The 23,008-nt window shown below is 52.0% G+C and overlaps 8 protein-coding genes across 11 annotated transcripts; 6 read left to right on the top strand and 2 right to left on the bottom strand.

The window, feature by feature from the left end:
- The first annotated feature begins 822 nt into the window (after nucleotides 1–822).
- xr (xylose reductase) lies at nucleotides 823–3,583 on the top strand. The gene is made up of 3 exons (XM_958838.3): nucleotides 823–1,872; nucleotides 2,190–2,980; nucleotides 3,097–3,583. The coding sequence occupies exons 1-3, from the start codon at nucleotides 1,731–1,733 to the stop codon at nucleotides 3,130–3,132; spliced, it is 969 nt and encodes a 322-aa protein (XP_963931.1). The 5' UTR covers nucleotides 823–1,730; the 3' UTR covers nucleotides 3,133–3,583.
- Nucleotides 3,578–5,652, bottom strand: NCU08385 (protein phosphatase PP1 regulatory subunit sds22). Its single transcript, XM_958839.2, has 3 exons — nucleotides 5,125–5,652; nucleotides 4,122–5,003; nucleotides 3,578–4,057 (listed from the first exon to the last, which is right to left on the bottom strand). The coding sequence occupies exons 1-3, from the start codon at nucleotides 5,381–5,383 to the stop codon at nucleotides 4,041–4,043; spliced, it is 1,158 nt and encodes a 385-aa protein (XP_963932.2). The 5' UTR covers nucleotides 5,384–5,652; the 3' UTR covers nucleotides 3,578–4,040.
- A 1,107-nt stretch (nucleotides 5,653–6,759) lies between these two features.
- Nucleotides 6,760–7,865, top strand: NCU08386 (hypothetical protein; the record flags this gene model as incomplete). The annotated part of the gene is made up of 3 exons (XM_958840.2): nucleotides 6,760–6,798; nucleotides 6,860–7,196; nucleotides 7,264–7,865. The coding sequence occupies 3 exons, from the start codon at nucleotides 6,760–6,762 to the stop codon at nucleotides 7,863–7,865; spliced, it is 978 nt and encodes a 325-aa protein (XP_963933.2).
- A 1,459-nt stretch (nucleotides 7,866–9,324) lies between these two features.
- Nucleotides 9,325–10,477, top strand: NCU08387 (hypothetical protein; the record flags this gene model as incomplete). The annotated part of the gene is made up of 4 exons (XM_958841.1): nucleotides 9,325–9,503; nucleotides 9,564–9,994; nucleotides 10,102–10,333; nucleotides 10,420–10,477. The coding sequence occupies 4 exons, from the start codon at nucleotides 9,325–9,327 to the stop codon at nucleotides 10,475–10,477; spliced, it is 900 nt and encodes a 299-aa protein (XP_963934.1).
- Nucleotides 10,478–11,041: 564 nt separating this feature from the next.
- Nucleotides 11,042–13,581, bottom strand: NCU08388. Of its 2 annotated transcripts, XM_011394902.1 has the most exons (5): nucleotides 12,612–13,581; nucleotides 12,266–12,553; nucleotides 11,788–12,199; nucleotides 11,405–11,691; nucleotides 11,042–11,348 (listed from the first exon to the last, which is right to left on the bottom strand). In XM_011394902.1, exons 1-4 carry the CDS (start codon nucleotides 13,184–13,186, stop codon nucleotides 11,608–11,610), a joined length of 1,359 nt encoding a protein of 452 aa, XP_011393204.1. In that variant the 5' UTR covers nucleotides 13,187–13,581; the 3' UTR covers nucleotides 11,042–11,348; nucleotides 11,405–11,607. The 2 variants fall into 2 exon arrangements, with proteins under 2 accessions (XP_011393204.1, XP_011393203.1); XM_011394901.1 differs by having other exon boundaries at nucleotides 11,053–11,691; nucleotides 12,612–13,456.
- A 241-nt stretch (nucleotides 13,582–13,822) lies between these two features.
- NCU08389 lies at nucleotides 13,823–15,173 on the top strand. Of its 2 annotated transcripts, none has more exons than XM_011394903.1 (4): nucleotides 13,823–13,899; nucleotides 14,377–14,561; nucleotides 14,627–14,803; nucleotides 14,863–15,173. In XM_011394903.1, exons 2-4 carry the CDS (start codon nucleotides 14,451–14,453, stop codon nucleotides 15,019–15,021), a joined length of 447 nt encoding a protein of 148 aa, XP_011393205.1. In that variant the 5' UTR covers nucleotides 13,823–13,899; nucleotides 14,377–14,450; the 3' UTR covers nucleotides 15,022–15,173. The 2 variants fall into 2 exon arrangements, with proteins under 2 accessions (XP_011393205.1, XP_011393206.1); XM_011394904.1 differs by lacking the exon at nucleotides 13,823–13,899 and adding an exon at nucleotides 13,915–13,962.
- A 376-nt stretch (nucleotides 15,174–15,549) lies between these two features.
- NCU08390 (hypothetical protein) lies at nucleotides 15,550–16,411 on the top strand. Its single transcript, XM_958844.2, has one exon. The coding sequence runs from the start codon at nucleotides 15,651–15,653 to the stop codon at nucleotides 16,365–16,367; it is 717 nt and encodes a 238-aa protein (XP_963937.1). The 5' UTR covers nucleotides 15,550–15,650; the 3' UTR covers nucleotides 16,368–16,411.
- A 608-nt stretch (nucleotides 16,412–17,019) lies between these two features.
- On the top strand, nucleotides 17,020–20,841 carry NCU08391. Of its 2 annotated transcripts, XM_011394905.1 has the most exons (4): nucleotides 17,020–17,572; nucleotides 17,631–18,275; nucleotides 18,341–18,428; nucleotides 18,486–20,841. In XM_011394905.1, exons 2-4 carry the CDS (start codon nucleotides 18,129–18,131, stop codon nucleotides 20,417–20,419), a joined length of 2,169 nt encoding a protein of 722 aa, XP_011393207.1. In that variant the 5' UTR covers nucleotides 17,020–17,572; nucleotides 17,631–18,128; the 3' UTR covers nucleotides 20,420–20,841. The 2 variants fall into 2 exon arrangements, with proteins under 2 accessions (XP_011393207.1, XP_011393208.1); XM_011394906.1 differs by having other exon boundaries at nucleotides 17,020–18,275.
- Nucleotides 20,842–23,008: the final 2,167 nt, after the last annotated feature.

Below are 23,008 nucleotides of genomic sequence, written 5' to 3'. Positions count from 1 at the left end.
TAATGCTTCCGGACGGGCTGTATTTTGATACAGGACAGGAATATCTTGGTCATTGAAGTTGCTTGGGTTAATCCATACCGATGATTGCAACAACTTGTTACGGGAAATGTCGTGAGGGAAACAAGAAAGAACAACAAGCGGAAGGTACTTTTGCGGTGGACGTGCATGTCGTTGGCTTTCCTTCTCCCACAGAAAATGACAGGCGACGATTGCTGAAGGTCACGTTGAAGGTTCGAGATTGAGGTTCTCAGAATGAACGTGAACCAGCGCAAAGCCTTACGGCCTTGATCTGATCCGTTTCCCATCCCCAGCATTTGTTGATCCGACAGTGAACAAGCAAAGTTGACAACGGACACTCCATGATATATGAATCTGCTTGTAGTTTCAGGCTTTCTCTGTTATCACATATGAAATAGAGAAAAGGGGTCATTGGAGACGTGAAGGAAAAGTTAAGCCGCAAGAATTGTCACCCATTTTCGCTTGTCACGATCAAGTTGAGGGTTGGAAGTTGAACTGACGTTGATTCCTCGGTGACCCACCCTTCATCGTTGTATGCATCAATGGGGGTGTTTGTGCCTTTTTGCCAAATATCTTAGCGCTGCCCCGCACAACCCCATGCTGAAGGACAACAGAGGTGGAGACATCTGTCAAACCCACTCCAGCCTCTATCCATCACGTTTCGCGCTTGCACATTAGCCACGGCCTCTGGTTGGCTCCGGTTAAATAGGTTAAACGGGAACTTGGAGACGGGCTACCGGGTCATATCCAGCCCCACCACCCGCAGCTTGCGGGCTCCAGCGACTCCAACAATTGCTCCAAACACGATTTCTTGATATGGACAGTATTGAAGATTTTCAAGGTCAAGTGAGACAGGTCTTGAGTAAAGGCGTTCTACCCTCTCTACCTAGTCACTCGGCAGATAGACCGAGAACTTGGAGAGACTAAGAGGGAAAACGTCCTTTGCTAGTTGTGACCAGCCCACTCCGAGGTCAAAGCTACCATCAAGGTACCAGCAAACGCCTAGGCAGGCCGCTTTGGCGCCATATACATACAACATGATGTCGATGCAATGCAGTCGGACGAACCCACCCCTTCTCCAACTTTCTTTTAAACCGCGCAAATAGGCGTTCAAGATGACCAGTACCCAATACCCTGGCCCCTGCGCCAGCTGACAAGGCTTGGGGCCATTACCCATGCCAATCATGGCCGGTTTCCAGAAAGGCAACCGTCCCTGGGCATTTCGAGTATCGCCGGCGACCAGTCAGCTAATGGGATTCCGCACAGCATCTGAAGAACCACACCCCAACACGTTACCTTGACATCCTGTCAGGCCAGATGAGGGTCCCTGGAAAACCAAGCTCCTGTCTGCCACGCCCGGGACCTGATAGCGGGTCTGTGAGGAGTAGACGGAGGCGCGGGAGGATGAATGTGGAAGGAGGTGGAGGGACGCAGTGAGGGGACAACATGAGCCGAAGTCCATCGCCGTCATAGCTCTGCTCCCCAACCGGCATAGTATTCGTCCGTGGATGGGCCGGGAAAGGTTGGAGTAGGCCACCCGGGTATTGTACATACACGCCGTTTCTTTACGAGTGGCCGGGGAAGTTCTAGCCTCCACCCACTTGACGGACAGCAGCAGCTATAAATACCATTATAGCCGCTCTACCCTCTTGCCTGGCTTGTTTGATCTCTTTCCGTCTCACACACTCCTCTACATCCCACCAACAGACAAAATGGTTCCTGCTATCAAGCTCAACTCCGGCTTCGACATGCCCCAGGTCGGCTTCGGCCTCTGGAAGGTCGACGGCTCCATCGCTTCCGATGTCGTCTACAACGCTATCAAGGCAGGCTACCGCCTCTTCGATGGTGCCTGCGGTATGTTTAAGACTTCCTACTTCCAACTGTACATTACATGATACCTATTGTCAACACAACGTCTCCCCTCGCATGGCAATCTCTCGTGGTGTCCATTCTTATTTTAAGGACACGAGGAGCAGCGATACCATCGCAGGCATGGACACTTATTTACACCACTACCCCACATCGACCCCCGTCACTTCAGCTCACCCTGCTTGCAGGAGGATGAGACATTATCCGTCGAATTCACCCCAAAGCCATAGTACCGCCATCAAAGACACAGTAGGCACGATGGCATGGTTCTTGTTGACTGACTCGAAATGTGTTGGTTACAGACTACGGCAACGAGGTTGAGTGCGGCCAGGGTGTAGCCCGCGCCATCAAGGAGGGCATCGTCAAGCGCGAGGAGCTCTTCATCGTCTCCAAGCTCTGGAACACCTTCCACGACGGCGACCGCGTCGAGCCCATCGTCCGCAAGCAGCTTGCCGACTGGGGTCTCGAGTACTTCGATCTCTACCTGATCCACTTCCCCGTCGCCCTCGAGTACGTCGACCCCTCGGTCCGCTACCCTCCCGGCTGGCACTTTGATGGCAAGAGCGAGATCCGCCCCTCAAAGGCCACCATCCAAGAGACCTGGACGGCCATGGAGTCGCTCGTCGAGAAGGGTCTCTCCAAGAGCATTGGCGTCTCCAACTTCCAGGCCCAGCTCCTGTACGACCTCCTGCGCTACGCCAAGGTCCGCCCCGCCACTCTCCAGATCGAGCACCACCCCTACCTCGTCCAGCAGAACCTCCTCAACCTTGCCAAGGCTGAGGGCATCGCCGTGACCGCCTACTCCTCCTTCGGCCCTGCTTCTTTCCGCGAGTTCAACATGGAGCACGCCCAGAAGCTCCAGCCTCTCCTCGAGGACCCCACCATCAAGGCTATTGGTGACAAGTACAACAAGGATCCTGCCCAGGTCCTCCTCCGTTGGGCCACCCAGCGCGGCCTGGCCATCATCCCCAAGTCTAGCCGCGAGGCCACCATGAAGTCCAACCTCAACTCTCTTGATTTCGATCTCTCCGAGGAGGACATCAAGACCATCTCTGGTTTCGACCGCGGCATCCGCTTCAACCAGCCCACCAACGTAAGTTTGATACTTCCTTTTGCCATTCTCTCATCGGCACCCCAAACTTGGCGTCAGAATATATATATATATATGTCATGGTATAAAAGGTATAGACTAACATGGCAAACTCACAGTACTTCTCCGCTGAGAACCTCTGGATTTTCGGTTAGGTCAACCTTTTTCCGCAGCTTAGGGGAAAAGTTGGCTTTCGCGCCCCCCATTCCAAAACCTTTTGATTTTACCCCTTGAATGTGTATTATACCCACAACGCATTTTGTATACGCGGGCGCGTGATTGGTATGGTCGCCTAGATCGCTACGACCTCTCACGGCCCGCACACACAATGCACACCACACGCTCATGGAAACATCAACATAACCATACCCCGACCATCAGAGACACCGCGAAGAGAGAAGGCTGGTCACCGTACCCTAACGACGGGATGTGTACATATAATGGGGCATACTGTCGTTATCTGCTGAGGCCCGGGGAAGGGCTGTTGGCAGATCAACTCTCCCGGCTCTAGGCCATTTCCTGTTTGCTTGATAACCTGTCAGCTATGAAATAGATGGGGTAGAATGCGATAGAAATCAAGATTTGACAAATCTTTCTGTTTCGAAATTCTTTTTCGTCGATCCCTGCTCGTGACATGAGCTGACTCTGTATTGTTTGTGGTGATTGTCGAAGTCGTCTATATGAATCTGATCATCATCGTACAAAAGCAGTCAATACTAGCCACTAGCCACTCCATGTATCAACCTCGACACAAAGGCGCACGCGACCGTCCTTTCTTGGATGGCCCGGTGGTTTGGACTAAGTTGTTCGTTGGTCCTTTTGTCGGTGAAGTCGGATGAAAATAGTATGGATGCAATTATGAGGGTGAGAATGCAAAGCAAAGGGCAACGGGTCTAGACGAGAGTAGTAACGAAGTCTACTGGGAATACATCAAGTTGTCGATTGTCTTGCTTCAACAACCCATCTAACGCCGTAGTACCATGAACGCCAGTGCCATGCTGCATGAACTTTGACTACACAATCATTATGCTTTGCAAACCGCCAAAATCGCCATTCATATACATCATACGCGGACGAAAGCTGCGTGATTTGGGAATTAGCAAATCTTCTGGAGTTTCCATAAGTAATGCCTGTTGAAACTTACTAGCATCAATCTGCTGCACCTGCGGCAGCGCCAACCGGACCTTGTTCCTATACAATGCCGGCGCTCTGAGCTGTAACGGGTTCCCCTCAAAATACACCGTCGTCAGGTTCTTCTTGTCCTTCAGTTCTCGCTCCACCTCGGCGAAGTCGCCGACCATGTTATAGCTCGCCCACAACTCCTCCAACTCCTCGAGGGGACCGATGCCCTTCAGGCTGGCGATCTTGTTGTTGGAAATGTCCAACACCCGCAGCTTGGTGTTGTTCTCCAACCCTTCGAGCGATTCGAGCGCGTTGTGCGAAATGTACAGTTCCTCAAGCTGGGGTACCTCGCGCAAGGGGGACAGGTCGCGAATCCGATTGGACTGGATGCTGAGCAGACGCAGCTTAGGAAGGCCGCCAAGGCCGGTGAGTTCGGTGATCTTGTTCTTGGCCACCCATAGCTCTTCGAGGTTCTTGAGCGAGTCGAGGTTCTGCAATTCGCGAATGCGATTCGACCCAAGCTCGAGGTTGCGCAGCTTGTCGAGTCCTTCTAACCCTTCGATGCGGCTGATTTTGTTGGAAACAAAGAAGAGATCTGTCAGGTTGGTCAGGTGATTGATGTGCTTGATGTGCTTTATCTTGTTGAAGCTTAGATCCAGACTGGTCAGATTCGTGAGGTCAGTCAGCCCGCGGCCGATGTGCGAAATCAGGTTGTCATAAAGATCAAGATCTTGGAGGGTCTCGGCGACAGCGGCGAGGCCTTCGATATCTTGGATCAGGTTTTGGCGAAGGCAAATGCGGGCAACTTGTTTGAAGCGCTCAAGACGCAATGCTGAGATGGACTGAATGCGGGAGTGGGTGCAAATGATCTCATCGGTATCGAGGGGCTCGTTGTCGAGGAGATCTGTAAACCAAACGAGCCGGACATGGTTAGCCAGAGGTTCGTTACCACCGAGTCATTTTCACTATCGTTTAGACATGTAAAAGGCCTAGTGTCCGTGTTTGAGCGCACTCGAATTGCTTGCCTTCATCCGCTGCAACCTCCTCGCCAGGAACAACGTTGTCATCGTCCGAGTATTCCGGATCCGACAAGGCTTCGGGATTTGTGAGCACAGCACTCTTTGGTACCCGCAGCTTCCCGTCCCAGCCTTTGCTATCTCTGAGAGCGGGGCTTCCTGCTTCGCCCTCGTGTCGTGGTGAAGGATGGTCGTCGACCAGCTCAATATGGTGGCCGGGCGACTGGCGACCCGGTGTGTTGCTGCCTTCTTCAATGGGAGCCGGCATGGTTGTGGTAGTATTTGGGCGGGTAGGTAGTTGGTGCCTGCTCTCGAGCGTTGCGCAAAGTCGCGGAATGGTCGTGGTCGTGCTGAAAAGCGTCCAAAGGTAAAAAAAAAAAAAAGAAACAGGAAAAAGAAAAAGAAAAAAGAGTACCGACGAGCACAGGGATCGATACTATCGCAATACTCAAGGCAGTGTTGATCAGTTAATGGCGCAGTCGGAAGCGGTGGCGCGCTGGTAATCAGTGGTTGGTAGTATTTATTGGACAAATACAGTGACTTATCATTTATGTGATGAGAAGGAGAATCTCCCGACTTTTTTTTTTTATCACTTCCTGATTATCAAACGAATGGAAGTCGCATCTACAGAAAATGAGGGGTCGCTTAGGTTGGTTCTCCAGTCTTCAGTTGGAATATCGTCATGGTCATGGACCAATTCCAACCACCCGCTGGGATGTCCCGTCATGCGCTAGTCCCCTTGGTTGGTCCCCTGAGGCGGACAAATGCGGGGATCACATCAGTGGGTGCACCGTGCAACGCCAGGGCCTGCCTTGTTGGGGGGCAGACTGGAAAGGGTTGGTCGTACAGGGGTCCTGTTAGACTCTTAACGGAAAGGGCATCAGGGCATCCCGAGGCCGTCTACCAACACCCGCATCACCATCGATCAAGACCCGACCGACCTCAACCGACGTTTACCATCCTCGATATCGACGGCGCTCACTGTCATTGCCGCTTCGATTTCATGTCTATGGATCATATCGGTCAATCTTCAAAAGAGATTCTCCAATACTGAGCCCGATCATCTCGAAGAGTGAAGGCTTCAAAAAGCCTCGGAAGGCCTGGAACCGCTCTTTCGAACAAATTACATTCTTTGCTGCCTCACCGGTTCATACAGTACATTATCGAGGCATTTTGGGTGAATCACAGAGCGCCAACCTCGGATTGTCTGGAACTTGTTCCACTGGAACTCCTGTCGACTCGAGTGCGCCACCCAACCTGGCCAGCAATCTCCGATTCGAAAGGAAGTTGTGGAGGTGTATGTGCAGAACACCTTGCAGGAGACTGAAGAGTAATCAACAAGTGGCAGCTGAACACGAGATTATGCAATGGAAACGAGCTGCGGAAAATCCTGCAGTTTGCTCGGGTGAGACAAGTGCCATTGTCTCATAAGTTTCCCCCAATGGTTTCTCGCTGTCTCGTGTCCGCCTCAAGGGCCCGGTTGGAACAACTTCGTGCAATCTCTTCACTTTCGAGCTGTCGTCACGGTAGTACCTACATCAGAGGTTCACGATATGGGGTCACTGCCGCGAGGTCTCTGATCGTTCCCCTGACATTCAAGCCGAGCACATTTTCCGTCGTTAGTGGCAGCGGCCGCACTGCGAAATGCATTCACATCCCGGCGGTGCTGATGCCGCCAGTCGTGTTCGTGGGGCTTCTGGTTGCTTTATACGTGTGGAAGTGCATGATGCTAGTTGTGTTCCAGAACAAGATCATATATATGCCTGGATTCCCTCCCAACTCACGATGGGAGCTCATCGACAACTACGCTAACCACTGCGGTGGAATTAAGTGGACGAATGAAAGGATTCAAGCGGCGGACGGGACAGACCTGGCAATGGCCGTTACAACCGTCCCGATGCAAAAGGGAAAGTTCCCTACAGATAAGAAGGATGCGAGGGCCCATGTATATGTTCTCTACTTTCAAGGTTTGGTTCCTCATATCAACGTGTCGTTCCGGGACTCGCAGCTGATATGGGCACCTAGGAAACGCCGCTTCGATACCGCCACGATTGCCGGATCTGTCATGGGTGCTTCGAAACGTCAGTAACAGCCACAACCCGGACCTGGCACCTCTACAGATGACTTTTGTTTGCCTAAGTTACAGAGGTTATTGGACATCCCGGGGCCGGCCCTCGGAAGCTGGTCTCAGGCGAGATGCTGAAGCCGGTGCACGCTGGATTTCCGAATACCATAAACAACTGTACGGACCAGACAGGGATGCTCCTCTACCCATTCTTCTGCTCTGGGGACAAAGCATCGGTTGCGGTGTGGCCACCAACCTTGCTGCGACAGGCAAGATTCCACAGAATTTGTCAGTCCGAGGCTTGCTCCTCGAGACCCCGTTCTTGTCGGTCAGGACCATGTTGGAGACGCTCTACCCTCAAAAGTGGCTTCCATACAAACACCTTTGGCCGTTCTTACGCAATCATTTGGATAGTTGGACAAACATGGAAACCATTGCCCAGGCCGCGAGGGAAAAGGGAAGTCCGCCGCCAAGTATGTACATCCTTGAGGCCGAAAGAGACGAGTTAGTTCCCCCAGAACATGCCGAGCGTCTGCTCGAAAAATGCCAGGACCTAGGCTTGCCGGTTGAACGGGTCAAGTCTCCGGCGGCGTTTCACAGCGATGCCATCATGAGAGTCGAAGGCAAGAGACTAGCTGCCCTTGGCATTGTGCGACTGACCCAGAAAACATTAGATGTCGGCTGAGACTGCAGACATCAACCGCGTAGCGGCAGACATCCAAACACCGGTCTGGCGGACATGGACCGCACAATTGCTCGTCCATAGCTGCGGAGCTGGCTATGGACAAGTGTGGTAACGGCGGGGCCAGATGGGAGAGAGTGAGCACTGCGAGGGAAGAAGGCAAACGCAGACGCCGGCCGTTTTCACTGGGAGGTGCCGTGCAGGCGAAGCAACTTGGGACCAATGTCGTCCTTTGCATCACATTACGGAGGCGCAGAGACTCTGATGCTGGCGTGGTACAAAGCTATTGCGTACCCTAGGACATGGCGGGGTTATCGCAATAGGAATTGAGGCTCTCATCTCGGGGCTTTCGAATGGGCGAGATCTTTTGACGACTTGGACTGTCCAGCGAGAGAGATGCGTATTGGGCTTCCCGTGTGGAAACATGTGCTTAAACAAGTCGATGCGTAGCTGACGCTGACGGCGAGTTTCAAGTGGTAACTAGTAATGATCTTGGTTCACCACCAGGCACCAGCTCATGCCAAGCCAAATGATGCGGCAAAATGGCAATAGCAGCCAGCCTTGTGAGCTACTGAATCGTCATATGGCCGGACCCCAGGCTCACCGAAAGACGGGAGTGGAGGAAACACCACAATCTTGGAAGGGAAGCTACGGGCCACATGTTGTCTCGGGCGTAAAACTCGCTCCACGCCAATCAACGATCCATTCCAACGTTCGTTCCGCTTAATCGCCGTTTGTATTATGAAGTGAAGGCCACCATCCCACTCATTCCCCACCCCCGGCCGGCTCTCCTCGCCCTTGCATTTCCTCCATGATCCGTCGATCCTATTCCGGGCCATCTTACACCATGAACAGGCAAGAGAAGGGAGGCCGGCCGATGTCGACCCCCATGTCAATGGCCTCGGAATGGACTAGCGCGCCATCAGGTGACCTCGTGCGAATATCCCGTTTCCCACCTCGAACACTTAACGCGCCAAATCACGTTTGATGGTGTGAAAGATACTGCAGGTTGTGCCAGCCAAGGTTACCACTCTATACTATACTACCCATCAAGGTTCACCAACATACATACCCCTCAGGACTGGCTGGAGCCTAGTGCACAAATGGAAACGACTAGGCCTCCATTTCATGCACAGCGCGTCCATATAAAAATGCATCGCCCATCGAGAATTGACGAGGCTCTTCATCCATTTTGTGCGCAGATTTTCGGGCTTCAAAGCACTCGGTACTTTCGGTAGTTAGACAGGTGATATTCGCCAGATATCACCACCAGACTGATAAGAAAGTTGTTGCCGATGCTCTATCGCCATCGATCACCCAAGCCCCCATTCGTGTGTTCCTCGCCGACACATACCACCCGATATCTTGTTGTATCGATGCAATCGATTGCTTGACTGCCATCTTCTGCCTCGAAGTGCAACTTAGGAAGCAGACAAAGTGGTCAATCACAATCGTCTCACAAATGTCATCTCGGTGCCTCGATATCCCCCACAGCAAGAGTGGTTCTAGACCACCGAAGCTAGTCAGGTCGAATTCATCCTTGTCCTTCGCTAAAGAAGCCGGAATTTCCAAGCGTCGCCATGATCTCCGTCATCGTCGCCTTAATGTGGCAACCGTTCCCGGAACAGTGGCTCGTGCAGAGTACGTTTTCAAACCGAACGAAACTCACTTCAAACCTACTTCTGATCAATCTGCTTCTAGTGGCAACCTAAATCCCATCTCACCCATCGTCACCCTCTTGATCGGCCAGGAGTCCCGCATCTTCGCCGCCCACGAAAACGTGCTATCCGCTTCGCCCTTCTTCAAGAACGTCCTCGACACTCAATTCTCCGAAGGTGAAACCAAGCGAATATTGCTTCCTAATGAGGAACCAGAGATCTTCTCCTCAGTTCTCGAATACCTCTACAAAGGCGACTACCACCCCCGCCTTGTTCACGATAGGAGACGGGACACGTGGGAACTGGAGGAGTCAGCGGCAGCAGGCAGAAACGGGAACGGCGGTCGGGAGGCTCCAACCATTTATCATCATTCGGTGGATGGTGAAGTGCTCAAAGACACGGTGATTTACTGCGCGGGCGAGAAATATGGACTGGAAGAGTTGAAGAGAATTGCTCTAAGAAAGCAAGGTCTTCGTAAGTACAGCCTAGTTCATTTCATCAGCTAACTAATGTCTTCCTCCTCTTCGTGCCATCGTGTTCAACTATCTGAACTGAGCTGACCCAAATATGCATACATGCAGAATGCGGAAGAGTGGCCAGCACAATCTTGACCTCCGCCAGATACGCCTACGCCAACACCCCCGACACCGACTCCAAGCTTCGAGCTCACTATCTTGCGCTGATCATTCGCGGCCGCAACACGTTCAAACGCAGCGGAACTATGCAGCTGGAGATGTTTCACGGTGGCAGTGATCTCTTCTTTGACTTGTTTGTGGCACTGTGTAATCATGTTGATGATATTTCGGTTGCTTCGTAAGTCTAGTTTCTTTTTAAAGTCTTCCCTGTCTTCGCAGCCAGGTTCATCATGTATAGAGTACGTAGTTTCTAACTCCCAGCAGAAGCACCCAACAAAACACTCAGCAAAGCTCCTGCAACGAGGACGGCCCCCAGCCGTAGTTCTTTAACCTTTTTTCTTCTTCTTCTTCTTTCAAGTTGCTGTTTCCACACATCTTGTGAAGGTGTGTGATTTCAAGACGGATGGTTCTTTTTCTCCAAGATACATTTGGCCAATTTTCTACTCGTACATGATATTACTCGGTGCTTTCTATCACATGGTGTTGGGGAAGGTTTGTTTACGTCGATATCACTGAACTTGAAGTTCCGATTTTCTCCGTTTGGAGCCAGGACGAAAGCTACCACGGCAAATGAACAAAAGTGAAATGCGTGAACAAAGCATGACTTGGGCTTTTTTGTGGTATTCATGGTATCTGAACGCAAAGAAACCCCGAAGACCGAACAAGAATGGGAACAGAACGCGCGTGTGTATGTGTATGTGTGTCATTGCGGGGCTTGAGTTCTATACGCTTGTTGAGCCAAGGCTATACTACCAGCACTTTTAACGGGTCGGGCCCTTATAACCGGATATGGGCAGAATAGAAAGTTCGCGTCAGTGCAGCGAGAATTGGAATCATCAAAATTGAACAGACATGGGAAATTCACTTCTTTGGTACCCTCCGATAGACTGATTGCAATGTGAAAAATGCCGTCTGGATTGTTTGATTTTTGGGTTGATTAACCGAAGAAAGTTGCAATTTGCGAAGACTTCACAGACATCGTATACTATAGTCATGGTTGTGATACAAGCTAGTTCCAGACCTCCTGGCTGTGCCTGATTAGATCGAAGCCATTTTTTTGTTCCTGCGTTACCGTGAAGTTCTTCACAAAAATGACCGTGAACAGCACGCCAAAGGCAGGCAGTCGGCTATGTTGTATTTTGAACCGTCATCCTTTGAACTCAGACGAAGTATGTATAGACGTTTGACGGCGTCTGCGCGAAGGACTTTCTTAGCCGCCAGGCCACCAACAGAGCAGAGTGGTACTCACATGGTAGTAGCGTAGCTTTGGAAGATGGGTACGACACGATTACCTCTCTCCCGGCAATGATTTTGGTTGAATTGGACCCGACTTTCAGTAGCGGACTTCAAATTAAGCTCCCAGTCAATTTCCGTCCACTCAATGTACCGCTACTGCTGCCATTGGTGAACTACGGCAAGCCAGCAATCATCGCCCGGTCACAGTTTGGAACACTATACCCCAGTTCCGGGGAAGGCACCGCTCTTGCTAAGCACCACAAAGCCTCGCTCGCGTGCTATGTAGCCCTTCATGAGGTTCTTAATTCCGGATTGGTTAGTGACCAACTAAAATGAGGGGGGTACCGTATTCCTTCTTGGGTACTTAATGCAGTTTCCCAGTAGTTGTCCACTTACCTTGTAGATCATGTTCGCCATCAAACACTCAATCTCATCCGTCTCAAGCATCTGCTTGCTCCCCAAACTTATAGCAGCAGCAAATTCGGCGACGGGGATGCGTGTGCGCCGCACCCGCGGACCACCCTCCACTTTGGACTCCTCGAACCCGCCAGCAATGAAGACCTTACGCAAGAGGTTGCGCAGTGCAATGTCACGTCCTCGCTCCAAAGTCAGGTAGATGCGTCGCTTGACGAACTCGTCTTCGCCTTGCTGGAGAGCCAGGTCAAATGCGTGCAGCTCGCCCTTCTTGATGCAGTTGGACAGCGGCAGGAAAAGCTTCTGGAGCCGAGGGTACGGCTCGAGGAGCTTTTGGCTTGGGAGAGTATGTGTCGTGAGGAGGTGGCAGGGAACGAGGTATGTGAGGATAAGCCTGGTAACGCCGGGAGTCAGTTTACTTGTTCAGGTTTGCAACGTAAGAGACCGACTGATGACGCACTCTTTGTTCTTCATGGCATCCTTGTGGCAGAGAGACCACGCCTGTGTCAAGTGCTCCTCAGCCTGAAAATAGTTCTCCTCCAAGAAGCATAGAACTCCCTCGTAATATTTGAACGTCACTTGCTGTGACTTGGGAAAGGCGGAAAGGGGCGGCATGTCACCTCGATAAGCCGACAATGTCTTGAGGATGTTTTTGGATAAACTGGCCGAATTCAGCTTGAAGTATGTCTTGAAGAGAAGGTTGATGATGTAATAAATACCCCATTTTCGTGACTCCTCCAAGGGTGCCCTGCAACATGGTTAATGATGTTCATCCTGGAGCATGCATATGATGAGAGAAGTAATACCTGTCATTGAGACAAAGCGTGAAGATCCGGTTAAGCTGGCGCGCGCAATCCTCCAGTTTCTGATTTTGTTCAGATTCGGGGTCAAAGTCATCCTGGAAGATCTGGCCCGATGTGTCCCCGGCGGCTACGTTGTTGTTGCGTTCCTCATCGGCCTTCAAAGCAAAGAAGCGCAGATTCTTGGCCACGACATATAGACACGGAATTGACCATGCTTCGAACCCCTGGCCGATGTAGCCTCTGTATAATGCAGAGAGTAGTTCCTTCCACGCATCGTACACTTTTGTCCATGATGACTGCGGCGCCTGGTTTAAAGCAGGGAGAAGCTCGCCGATGGCCTTCCAGTAGGCAAGGTATACATCACTCCAGCCTTGCACCTCGTCCTTGGGCAGTTTCTCGAAGCCTGACGTGCTATTCTGAATACCACGCTTTATGACATTCTGGGCATCATGGTGACCGCAACTTTTCCAGATGGCCTGAAGTTGCTGCTGTGGGAGATCAGGCGATAGTGTCTGCGCAAGCTGATATCCGTCACGGCTTGACTGCGCATTTGAGAAAGTTCGAATGAGTGAATCCATTTTTGTATCTTGATCTCACCCTGAGCCACACACTGGCAGCTAGCTGTTGATGTTGTGGTGTGAGATCCGGGCGCAAGGCGGTTGTGGCCTAGACGGGCTACGTAGCTTTGGAGCTTCTGGCGCCCTAATTTGCTGAGGACAGGACGGTCCCTCCTTGACAGACAGAACGACCAAACTGAAGGTTGATTTGGGCGTCCAACTGAGAGCAACGTAATTGAAAATATAATGATTAGGTAGGTATGTAATTCTGAAATCAGCCGTTGCTTGAAACAAGAGTGACCACTTGGAAGGTGAACGTCGATGGAAGCTTGCAGCTTAAAAAAGATGGGAGTCTGGAATGTGATTGGTCTTTGAGCTCACTGCATCGTTGCACTTTTGTCGCTGGTCGTTCCGAGCATTCGACGGGGGATGCTCCTTGGCTCCCTGGCAGTCGCGGTTCACTGCTGTTCAGTTGCCTAGCCAGGCGTACCTGCCGCCCCACATGTGCACCTTCACAAGGAGCTCCCGTCAGTGACTGAAAACTGCAAGGAGGGGACTGCTTGGCGCACCGCCACGTTGTGGCTAAAGGCTGTGTGGCCCAGAAATTTTTGGCCCGAGCACGATGAGCCCTAACAAGCACACCCGGATTTTTTTCCTCGCGTGCCCGCTAATTCGAGACATCCTTCAGCTCAACAGAACGAAATTCTCGCGGTACCTAGCGACGAATAATCACAGTAAGTCTTTGCTCCCTGGCATTCTCACGGCTATCGAAGCATCGCTAATTTTTGAAAAGATGGGTAAGCGATTGCTTCTTTTTCCTTGGTCGTTCCGACCCGCGCAGAGGTGTGAATATTGCGACAGCAACGTCACAACATCGAACAACAATCCGATCGCGAAACCGGCTTCCCGACGAGATGCGACTTTCAATGAATAACGATATAATGGCGGATTTGTCGCTTGGGGCTCGTTCTGGGACTGCGCAGACACGTTCAATGACGACAGGAAACGGATCTTCGTGGGGAATTGGCTGTTTTGACCGACGAAGGCTGGACGACTGAGTTCGAGTGCAACTGGGCGATTTCTACAACACGATAACAACCGAGCGAAACCGATTTTCAACAGAGCCAAGCCGATATCAACCGTCATTTCTGGGACTGCGTGGGGATCGTGACGATGGTGATATTGAAGCAGCAGCTAACGTCATGCTTCAGGTCGTCTCCAGGAGTACCAGGTCATTGGGCGCCACTTGCCCACCGAGTCCAACCCGACTCCTGCCCTCTACCGCATGCGCATCTTCGCGCCCAATGCGGTCGTTGCTAAGTCCCGCTTCTGGTACTTCCTTCGCGGTCTCCGCAAGGTCAAGAAGGCTACTGGCGAGATCGTCACCTGCAACGTGGTATGTAGCAGCGTCTAATGGGCATGGATACCTTTGGGACAACAAACTAATGAACCCGTTATCAGATCACCGAGAAGCACCCCCTGAAGGTCAAGAACTTCGGTGTTTGGATCCGCTACGACTCCCGCTCTGGCACCCACAACATGTACAAGGAGTACCGTGAGCTCTCCCGCACCGCCGCTGTCGAGGCTCTCTACTCCGACATGGCTGCTCGCCACCGTGCCCGCTTCAGGTCCATCCACGTACGTTGCACCCATCACACCTGTTTCCAGGCCCCTAGTATGCTAACCCCCCATTACAGATCCTCAAGGTCGTTGAGCTCGAGAAGACCGAGGACATCAAGCGCCCCTACCTCAAGCAGCTTGTTACCAAGAAGCTCTCCTTCCCTCTTCCCCACCGCGTCCCCAAGATCTCCAACAAGAAGATCTTCAGCGCCAAGCGCCCCGCTACCTTTGCTTAAGCGTTTATTATCGTGGCTGGGATTGGGAGGTTCAGGTTTTCATCACGGGAAATGGGATATCCTGCATTGCTCCCTAGAACGAGCATGAATGAATAAATGGTCAAGCATGTGGTTGGTTTTCGTTCTGCAAGTCGATCCTGCATCCACCCTAGACTGCGTGCTCTAGCAATGCCATTGCTCGTCTCTGTGATGGGGGAAAGCAGATGAATGCCTCAACTGCTACGCGAACGCTGGGTAAGATCTATTACGAAAGGCGGCTCTTCTCCATGTCTTGAGCGATCCAACACTTCACTTCCAGGAGCTGGCCATCTCGCTAGCGCGGTTCAGCCCTTGGCATTGGGGACCGCTGCAGCTACTTTGAACGTGACCAGGAGCTCACTGGAAGATTCATATCTGTCAGGCGGTGTGACTCACTCGCCAAAGGCTAAAGCTATAAGGCAGTGGATGTGCGGGTGGATATATAATACCAGAGTTAACTCTCTTCCCACGAGAAATTTGAACTTCACTTCCCAGATTTTTTTCTTACTCCGGACTCGTTCTGTGTGTTAATCATACGTACCAACTTACCTATTCATGTATCATCTGTCACCGCCAAATCATATCACATCGTACACCCTTCATCACACACCATGGCAGAGGCAGCACCGGTTCCTGACTCCTTCATAACTGTCAGGTCAACACTACCTCGCCTCCCTCTCCCGCTCATCTCGGAGCGTCCGTTTGTCAAAACAGAGAGGCTGCTCATCCGGCCCCTTGCTGCGTCCGATCTAGAGGCCCTGCACGAGCTGCGCACGCAACCGGAAGTCATGTTTTGGACCTCCGCCGGCAAGCCTGACAGCAGTCTGGACGAGGCCAAGGCCAAGCTAGACTACTTCCTCTCACCAGAAGGAAACAACAAATCATTCAACTTCGCCATCTGCTTCAAGGAGGACCCGAGCAAGCTGATCGGCATCGGCGGCTGTCACAGCTGGAGCTCAAGCCTGGGATGGCCCAAGCTAGGCTACATGTTCAGGAAAGAGGTGTGGGGGCAGGGCATCGCGACTGAGTTCTTGAAGACTTGGTTGCCGCTATGGAAGGCCTTGCCCAGGGAAGTGACGGAGGTGAAGTGTGACGAGAGGACGTTGAGGGGCGGGAATGGGGTTTATGAGAATTCAGAAGAGATGGTAGAAGAACGACTGATGGCGTTGACGACGGATGCAAATGGGAAGAGCCAGAATATCCTGAAGAAATGTGGGTTTGAACACGTTCTCACTTGGAAGGCGAGGGAACCGAGGCCTACTGAGGATGGAACGGAAATGGTTTTGGTTGATATGCCTTCTTTCAGGTACTTTCCTGGGAGGGGATAATGGGCTTAGCCTAAAGAGAGAGAATAAAGATGGATGACTGATACCGCTCCGAAAACTTGTCGAGAAGACGTCCGTTTTGACATCCGACCCCGGCTCCACTTTACGGCGCCCGCCCCGCGTCGGGGTTCGTGCACCCCGGATCGGCAATCGGAGGCCGGAGCCGGGATCAGAATTACCCACTTCCAAACTGATTGCTCGCATCAAAATAATATTCGAAAATACGTAATACACTTTGAGGCAGGCTTGTCAGTTCAGTGTGGACGCTCACAACTCCGCTAGGATTTGGTTACCCAATGCTGGGTTCATGTGAAAAGTTGGATCGCATGTATGTTCATGGCGGTGGGTGGGATAAGAAATTGAGATGGGATGAACTCAATGCATGAGGTGCAGCTGTGGGAAGGTCAATTGCATCTTTTACCCTAACCCTTAATTCTATGTTCTCGCCAACCACCTCAAGCTGCCAGGCTGCCTCCACTGCTCGAATTGTGCCCCACCATCGATGATGCAACAGAGTCACGTTGGGTTCCTGTTCCGCTTGGCTTGGCTCTTCTCCGAGGGAATTGTCGATTGTCCGGTGGGTGAGCTGATCCCTTCGCCCTGTTCAGCACCGCGATGCCTTGGCCACAGTTGGACGGGCAAGATCTTCAGGGAGGCTGGCAAGCTATGGAGGTATCTTTCCATTTGTCAGGTCGTTGGGTTGACAAAATTTGCACCACCAAATGCAGGTCCCGGGGCGTGGTGGAACCAAGAGGGTTCTAAGGTGTCCTTCTCACTTCGAGAATCTTGGAAATTCGAGAACCGGATTCTGCCTGGTCCCTGAGAGCTACCATTGGAGGCTTGTATTCAGGCAAGCACCGCTGCGAGCGCAGTTGATATGAACGGCGGGGGTGCACGTGTCCAGCGTTCACCCGTCAGCCTGTCAAGACCTTCCTATCACCAGCTTCTTGGCTTGCTACCCTTCTGGCTGCCCTCACTTTTCTGCGTCCTCACTTGGTGCTTTCTCGCCGTTCCAGTCATAAGCAACCACACCCTCTCACCAAGTTGAACTGAGTGGACGTCTCTCCGACCATCACTCCCCCTTGTCTCGAAGCATCGTCTTTGGAGGCTTTTTGTTCCCCAAATTTATCGTTAGCTGGATTCTGTTCTGACCTGTGTCTCGCGGCGTTACTTTATCCATCTCAAACGAGAAACAAGTCGCGGTACCTGTCAGTGGTTGAGCTCCCCCAGGTTGTCGGCTTGACTGATACCTAACCCGACTGGCAGTATCTTCTTCACTTGACTTCCAACTTCTTGTTACAATCCACCACAAGGGCTGTTGCAGTCGTTGCCCGACCCACCTGATCTATCTCGCCTATAGAAATTAGGCCATTCATTATTTCTACCTAAAGTGTCTGCGTTTCGGGAGCCACGAACCAGTTGCCGAGCCACTCTGCCTCAGTCATTTTATGCAGCTTCCCAAGAAAACACCCAAGCTCACGTTACTCAGGCTCTCTGTCATACTATATGAGCCAAGGCCTTATATCGGCGCATCTGCATCAGCTTGGCCATAAACTGGGGCCCAAGAACTTCTGATTCTGTTACATGCACATCCTCCTCGGCTCTCTGCTGTCATAAATCTCAGCCTTCCATCAGCCCACTCACATTCAGGGCGTGTGCATTAACAACGACAAGAGTACTGAAGCCGGCTCGTTCGCCGTTACCACGACCAACCTTGAATCTCGTTTCTACACTCGAAGCTGGCATGAGGCAGGCATTGTCACCATGGCTTCTCCAACATCCGAGACAAATGGGAAGGTCAAGGAGATCTTCTACGGCTACATGTATGATGATCCGAAACCAGACGAAATCCCGATACCAAAACCAAAACCGTTGCTTGACGCCCTTCTGAGAGCTCTTGCTCTGCACATTGTATGTTATCACGCCTCCTCACGCCTCCAAACGGGCCCTGTACCTCACCGCTAACGTGAGAACAGATTAATGACATTGGAGATAAAGACGAGAAGCATTTAGCTCCTGCTAAGATGGCGGCTTTTTACAAGCTTGCAGGTCATGACTACGATAGTAAGTTATGACATGGCACATTAGCAGTACCCCCTTCGTGCTGATCAGACAACGCAGGACTTTTTGTAAACATGCCACCTCAGTCTATCTCGTTCATCTACCAAGTTCAAGGATGCCAACATATACTTTTGCCCACCGAGGACGACTTTGCGGCCCCTTCGATTCCGGCACTTACGGTTAAAGGCTTTGCGCGGTGGCAGGCCATTCAGATCCTGCTAGAGCCACAAACTCATGTGCCGATCGTTCAATTTGCGGTCAAAAATTGGTCTCTGAAGCATCCTGAATTTGGAACGGTGTTTCCGGATGACTTACCGGCAACAGTTTTCCCCGTTGATACCGATCAAGACACCGACCTGTGGCACCAAAGTTGTGCGACAAAACTTCGTGCCGAGGCGACCACCAGAGAGGAACCGAAGGAAGAGAGAGAAGCGCCTGAGGCAGACCTTAAAGCGGATGACTTCTCCGATGCAAAGGTTCCGTTTTCACACGTCCGGCCCAAAGCGTCCGGATCGCAGGATTATGATTACTTCAAAACACGCTCCGGCCCTGTTCCCGTCTCTTACGTCCGTCCTCCTGAACGAACAGATCGATACGATCCTCGAAGATCTCCTGAACGGCCTAGGGAACCAGAGCGTGAAAGGACCAGTGATATCGATCCAGATCCTCTCGATCATGTTGGTCGAGGCCGCTATGCCCCGCCACGGAAGGTCTTCCCGTCTGAGGAAGAGCGTACGAGCCGACGCCCCAGCTTCACTGACTACCCGCACATCATCCCCCAGGAGACTCAGTCAATGCAGATCCCACTTCGCACCGATCGAATTTCGGTTCCTCGCCGCCTCAGCCAACCCCGTCACTACACCAGCCCTTCCTCGTCAGATGCAGAAGTCGAACCAGCAAGCTCGAGATCAGGAAGACGCCACCACAGCCGAAGCAGTCGAGATTCTCGAGAGCCGCCTCCCGTATCAACCCGTCGCGTCTTCAACTCCGACGGTGTGCCCTCTTCTCGAGCGGCGGCCATGGGCGGGCGCAGCATCTCACCACGATCCCACAGCTACTCGCGCAGGGAACCCCCGATCGCGGTCGTCCCGGCGACTACCTCTTCACTAAGGGCGGACGACTCCAAGCGGAAGGGCATAGGGTCCGGTATCAAAGACAAGATTTCCAATCTTTTCCCGGGCGTTTCCATTGTCGGCGACGATCGACGAAGCCGATCTAGGGGCCAGAAAGATGACCGAGTTACTGGACCTGACAGAGCCGTGAGGGAGCTTTACCGCGACTCCAGACATAAATCATATTCCGACGATGAATCGGATCTCACCGAGTCAGAGAACGATGTCGACCGGCGACGCAGGGCAAAGAGGAGCAAGGAGAGCAGGATTTTGGACCAAAGGGACATGGACAGAGAGAGGGAGAGAGATATCCGGATCAAGTCTCGCGACCGCGACCGAGAAAGAGACAGGGACCGTGACCACGACCGAGATCGGGTTCGAGACCGAAGCACCAGAGACAGAGACAGAGATCGCTACCGCGACCTAGACAGCGACGAGCTTGAACCTACTTCACGCAGGGACCGGGACCGAGAAAGAAGCCGTGGCATTTCCACGGGCACCCTCCGTCGAGACCGCGAGCACCGCGAACGGCACACGGACCGCGACGACGAAGACGACGGCCTCGACCTGTCACACTCACCGCACAGCAGCCGCAGCGGCGGCCGGGGCCCAGGGGCACGAACAGCCAACGGTCCATATCTAGCACAGGCCGACCTCGATAGGCGGACAGGTAGTCGGGCGGATATTGATAGGCGGGATTGGACGGGTGGTAGCGGCGGGTCGATGCTCGGTGGTAGAGTAGACACCCAGGATCGGTATAGAGACTCTAGAGATAGGGAACGTGAGAGGGATAGGGAGGGAAGGTGGGGGTCGAGAGATGAGATGCGCTCGAGGGAACGGCCGTTGCATAGGGAGAGGCTGTCTAGCCCGTCTTATAGGTAATGGGCAACACCTAGAAGTGAAGCCTTACATGAATTTTGGTCTAAGAGTGGGAGGGGATTGGGTCGTTGGTTTTCCCGGTATACAAGTTGTGGTGGATCTTTGGATACATGGTGTGGGAGTTTGGATACGTAGATGTCTTGGAGATGTAATAATGGGATAAACGGGGTCCTCGGCTGGAAGGATAGGTATGATGTGTGAATGGGAAATGCCCACATGGCTGACAGAGGGTTTACTGCCTACCTACTCTGATTGCTGGGGTGTTGGAAAGATTCATGCGTTTTCTTCTGTTCAGTTAAGCGAGTCAAGAAAATTGATACCTCGATGATGTTATTAATGCGAAAGATATAATGTTTTGATGTAGACGAGAACAGGCAACAGTCATCATGTGTCAACAGAAGAACAATAAACAGGCAATGATCAACACATGTCTATGTACCATAATTAGTACTGTGAGTGATGGTTGTGTTGGTGGCTGTATTGGTCATATCGGTTTTATTTTTATTTTATTTTTTTATTTTTTATTTTTTTCGGTAGTGGCAGTGACGGCTATACCAGTCGGTTGCATCTGATCCTAAATTCCTGATATCGATCTTTTGAGGCTCCCAGGGCTTCGTCCAGTCACTTTGCCATTCGTATCTGGTTGTCTTCTTTTCTTGTTGCTAACAACGACGGAGCCCTCGAGCTCGATTGCTTTCGGTCGGCGCAAGGAACAATCAAAGATCACACCTCTCATCGGGCAGCAACAGTCTCTCGCGGGAAAGGAAGGGACAACACAGACAGGCAGGCAGACAGACATCCTGGAATTGAATGCAATGCAAAACAATTAGTCACGTGTGCATACGAACAATGCCGGTCGCTTTCGTCCCGGCCCTAGTCTGACCCGACCCAACCTGATCGGAATAGATGAGAACCTCCGGGCATGTGGGCGGGGGTCGAAGGGGATGCGACCGCCAACTGTGGCGCCTTCTCGTCCGTGTGAAAATATTGGGTAACTGGACTGGAGCGGAACAATGTAAACGAGAGAGAAAGCATTGTGTGAAGGTCTTCTATCTCCAGTCATCACGAAAAGGATGCTAGGGTAGTTCCACAGTCGGGGAACGAATAGGCGAAAAGATGATTAAATATGTGCAAACGCGATTGTGGTTATACATCATATGGATGACTCAATGATGTTTGGACGATATTGGGCGACATCTAGATGTGTTGTCGCCTCTTCCGTTGTGGCCGTTGGGCTAGAAAAAGAAGGCCCAAATTAAGAGGATCATAGGGAAAAGAAAGGTGGGGAAAAGGAAGCGGTCACAGTCACGGTCACGGTAACGGTCGCGATGGCCGGCCGGCCGGCTTAACCGTCGGCGTGGCCGGAGGAAGTGGGGGGATTACCAGAGAAAAGAGGGGAGAAAGGGATGCGGCCCATAACCGGGACCGCCGCAAAAAGTGGGATGATTGGCAGTTATGTATTCACAACCTACCGGTCGGGTACGGAGCTGCTCAGAACAAGAATCAATCGCAGCCAGTGGACGGCGGCACGACTTGCCCTCGCCAGCAGGTCTCGTTGGATTGTGGCCGCCGGGCAGCTGCAAGATGTAACTGACTAACCGTCTGATTGATGCTTATATAAGTAGTGGTAAAGACGAAGATGTGAGGCGATGAGACTGCCACGGGGGAGGGTCGCAAGACATGGCCGCCTGGCCCGTTTATGTAATGCATGAACAGTGAATTGATGCCTAGAGGTACCTATTCGCTTCGGGAAGGGACAAACAAGGTCAAGCTAGGGCGATGGCGAGATGCCAGATCATCACGAATGGTACTACGACGAGAGAACTGGAGGTTTGGCTGAACACCTCACCAAATAGGTACCTTCTTCGACTTTGGTGAGACCGATTCGTTACCACGGAAAGCGCCGTGTTGGTGGTTGTGGGAGTGGTGGCGGAGTTAGTGGTGAAGGCGCCTAATACACTAGGATCCGTCTTCACGTCCCAACATCCGGTACCTTGGGCTGGTTTGTGCGGCGTTGTCATTGAATCCTCCGATTCCCGGGGAAGGAACGGTCTGTTGGTTCACAGAGCAAATAGTGTGATCCTATCACCATGGTTTGGATGTGATCCCGACATATGTTTCTTTATGGTCTGTGGAACAGCAAACCGAGTAGAATCGGCAAAGCCACCAAGCCAGCAAGTGCGTGTTCTCGTAAATGCTCTGGCCAGGACAGACCAAGATGTCTTGTTTGCCCAGAGGTACCATGTTTTGGATGAATTGGGTTCAAGTTGTCCAGGCTCTTTATTCGTGTACCACTTGTATCGCAACCGCCGATGATCTATGGGTGGATAGCGCCAACTGGTGTAAAGACAGTGCAACATGTTGCGCCCGTAATGCACAAGAGCAATCTTGCACAAACCCAACATACGGGGAACTGTGCGACCTTCTTCACATTATTTCGACGAATGGTACCAACAACCATTCCCACCGCCAAACGCCAGACCCTCGTATCCACCGCCAAACGCCAGACCCTCTTTGGCACCCCCATCATCTGAGGCATTTTTTAGGGGTTGGCAGAAGCCCTCGATTTTTCGACTTTAAACGCGTATAATT

Source organism: Neurospora crassa, linkage group I (genome assembly GCF_000182925.2).
Source record: "Neurospora crassa OR74A linkage group I, whole genome shotgun sequence".
Classification (NCBI taxonomy): domain Eukaryota; kingdom Fungi; phylum Ascomycota; class Sordariomycetes; order Sordariales; family Sordariaceae; genus Neurospora; species Neurospora crassa.
The sequence above is the reverse complement of the archived record's forward strand: the minus strand, read 5'-3'. Positions and strand labels throughout refer to the sequence as shown.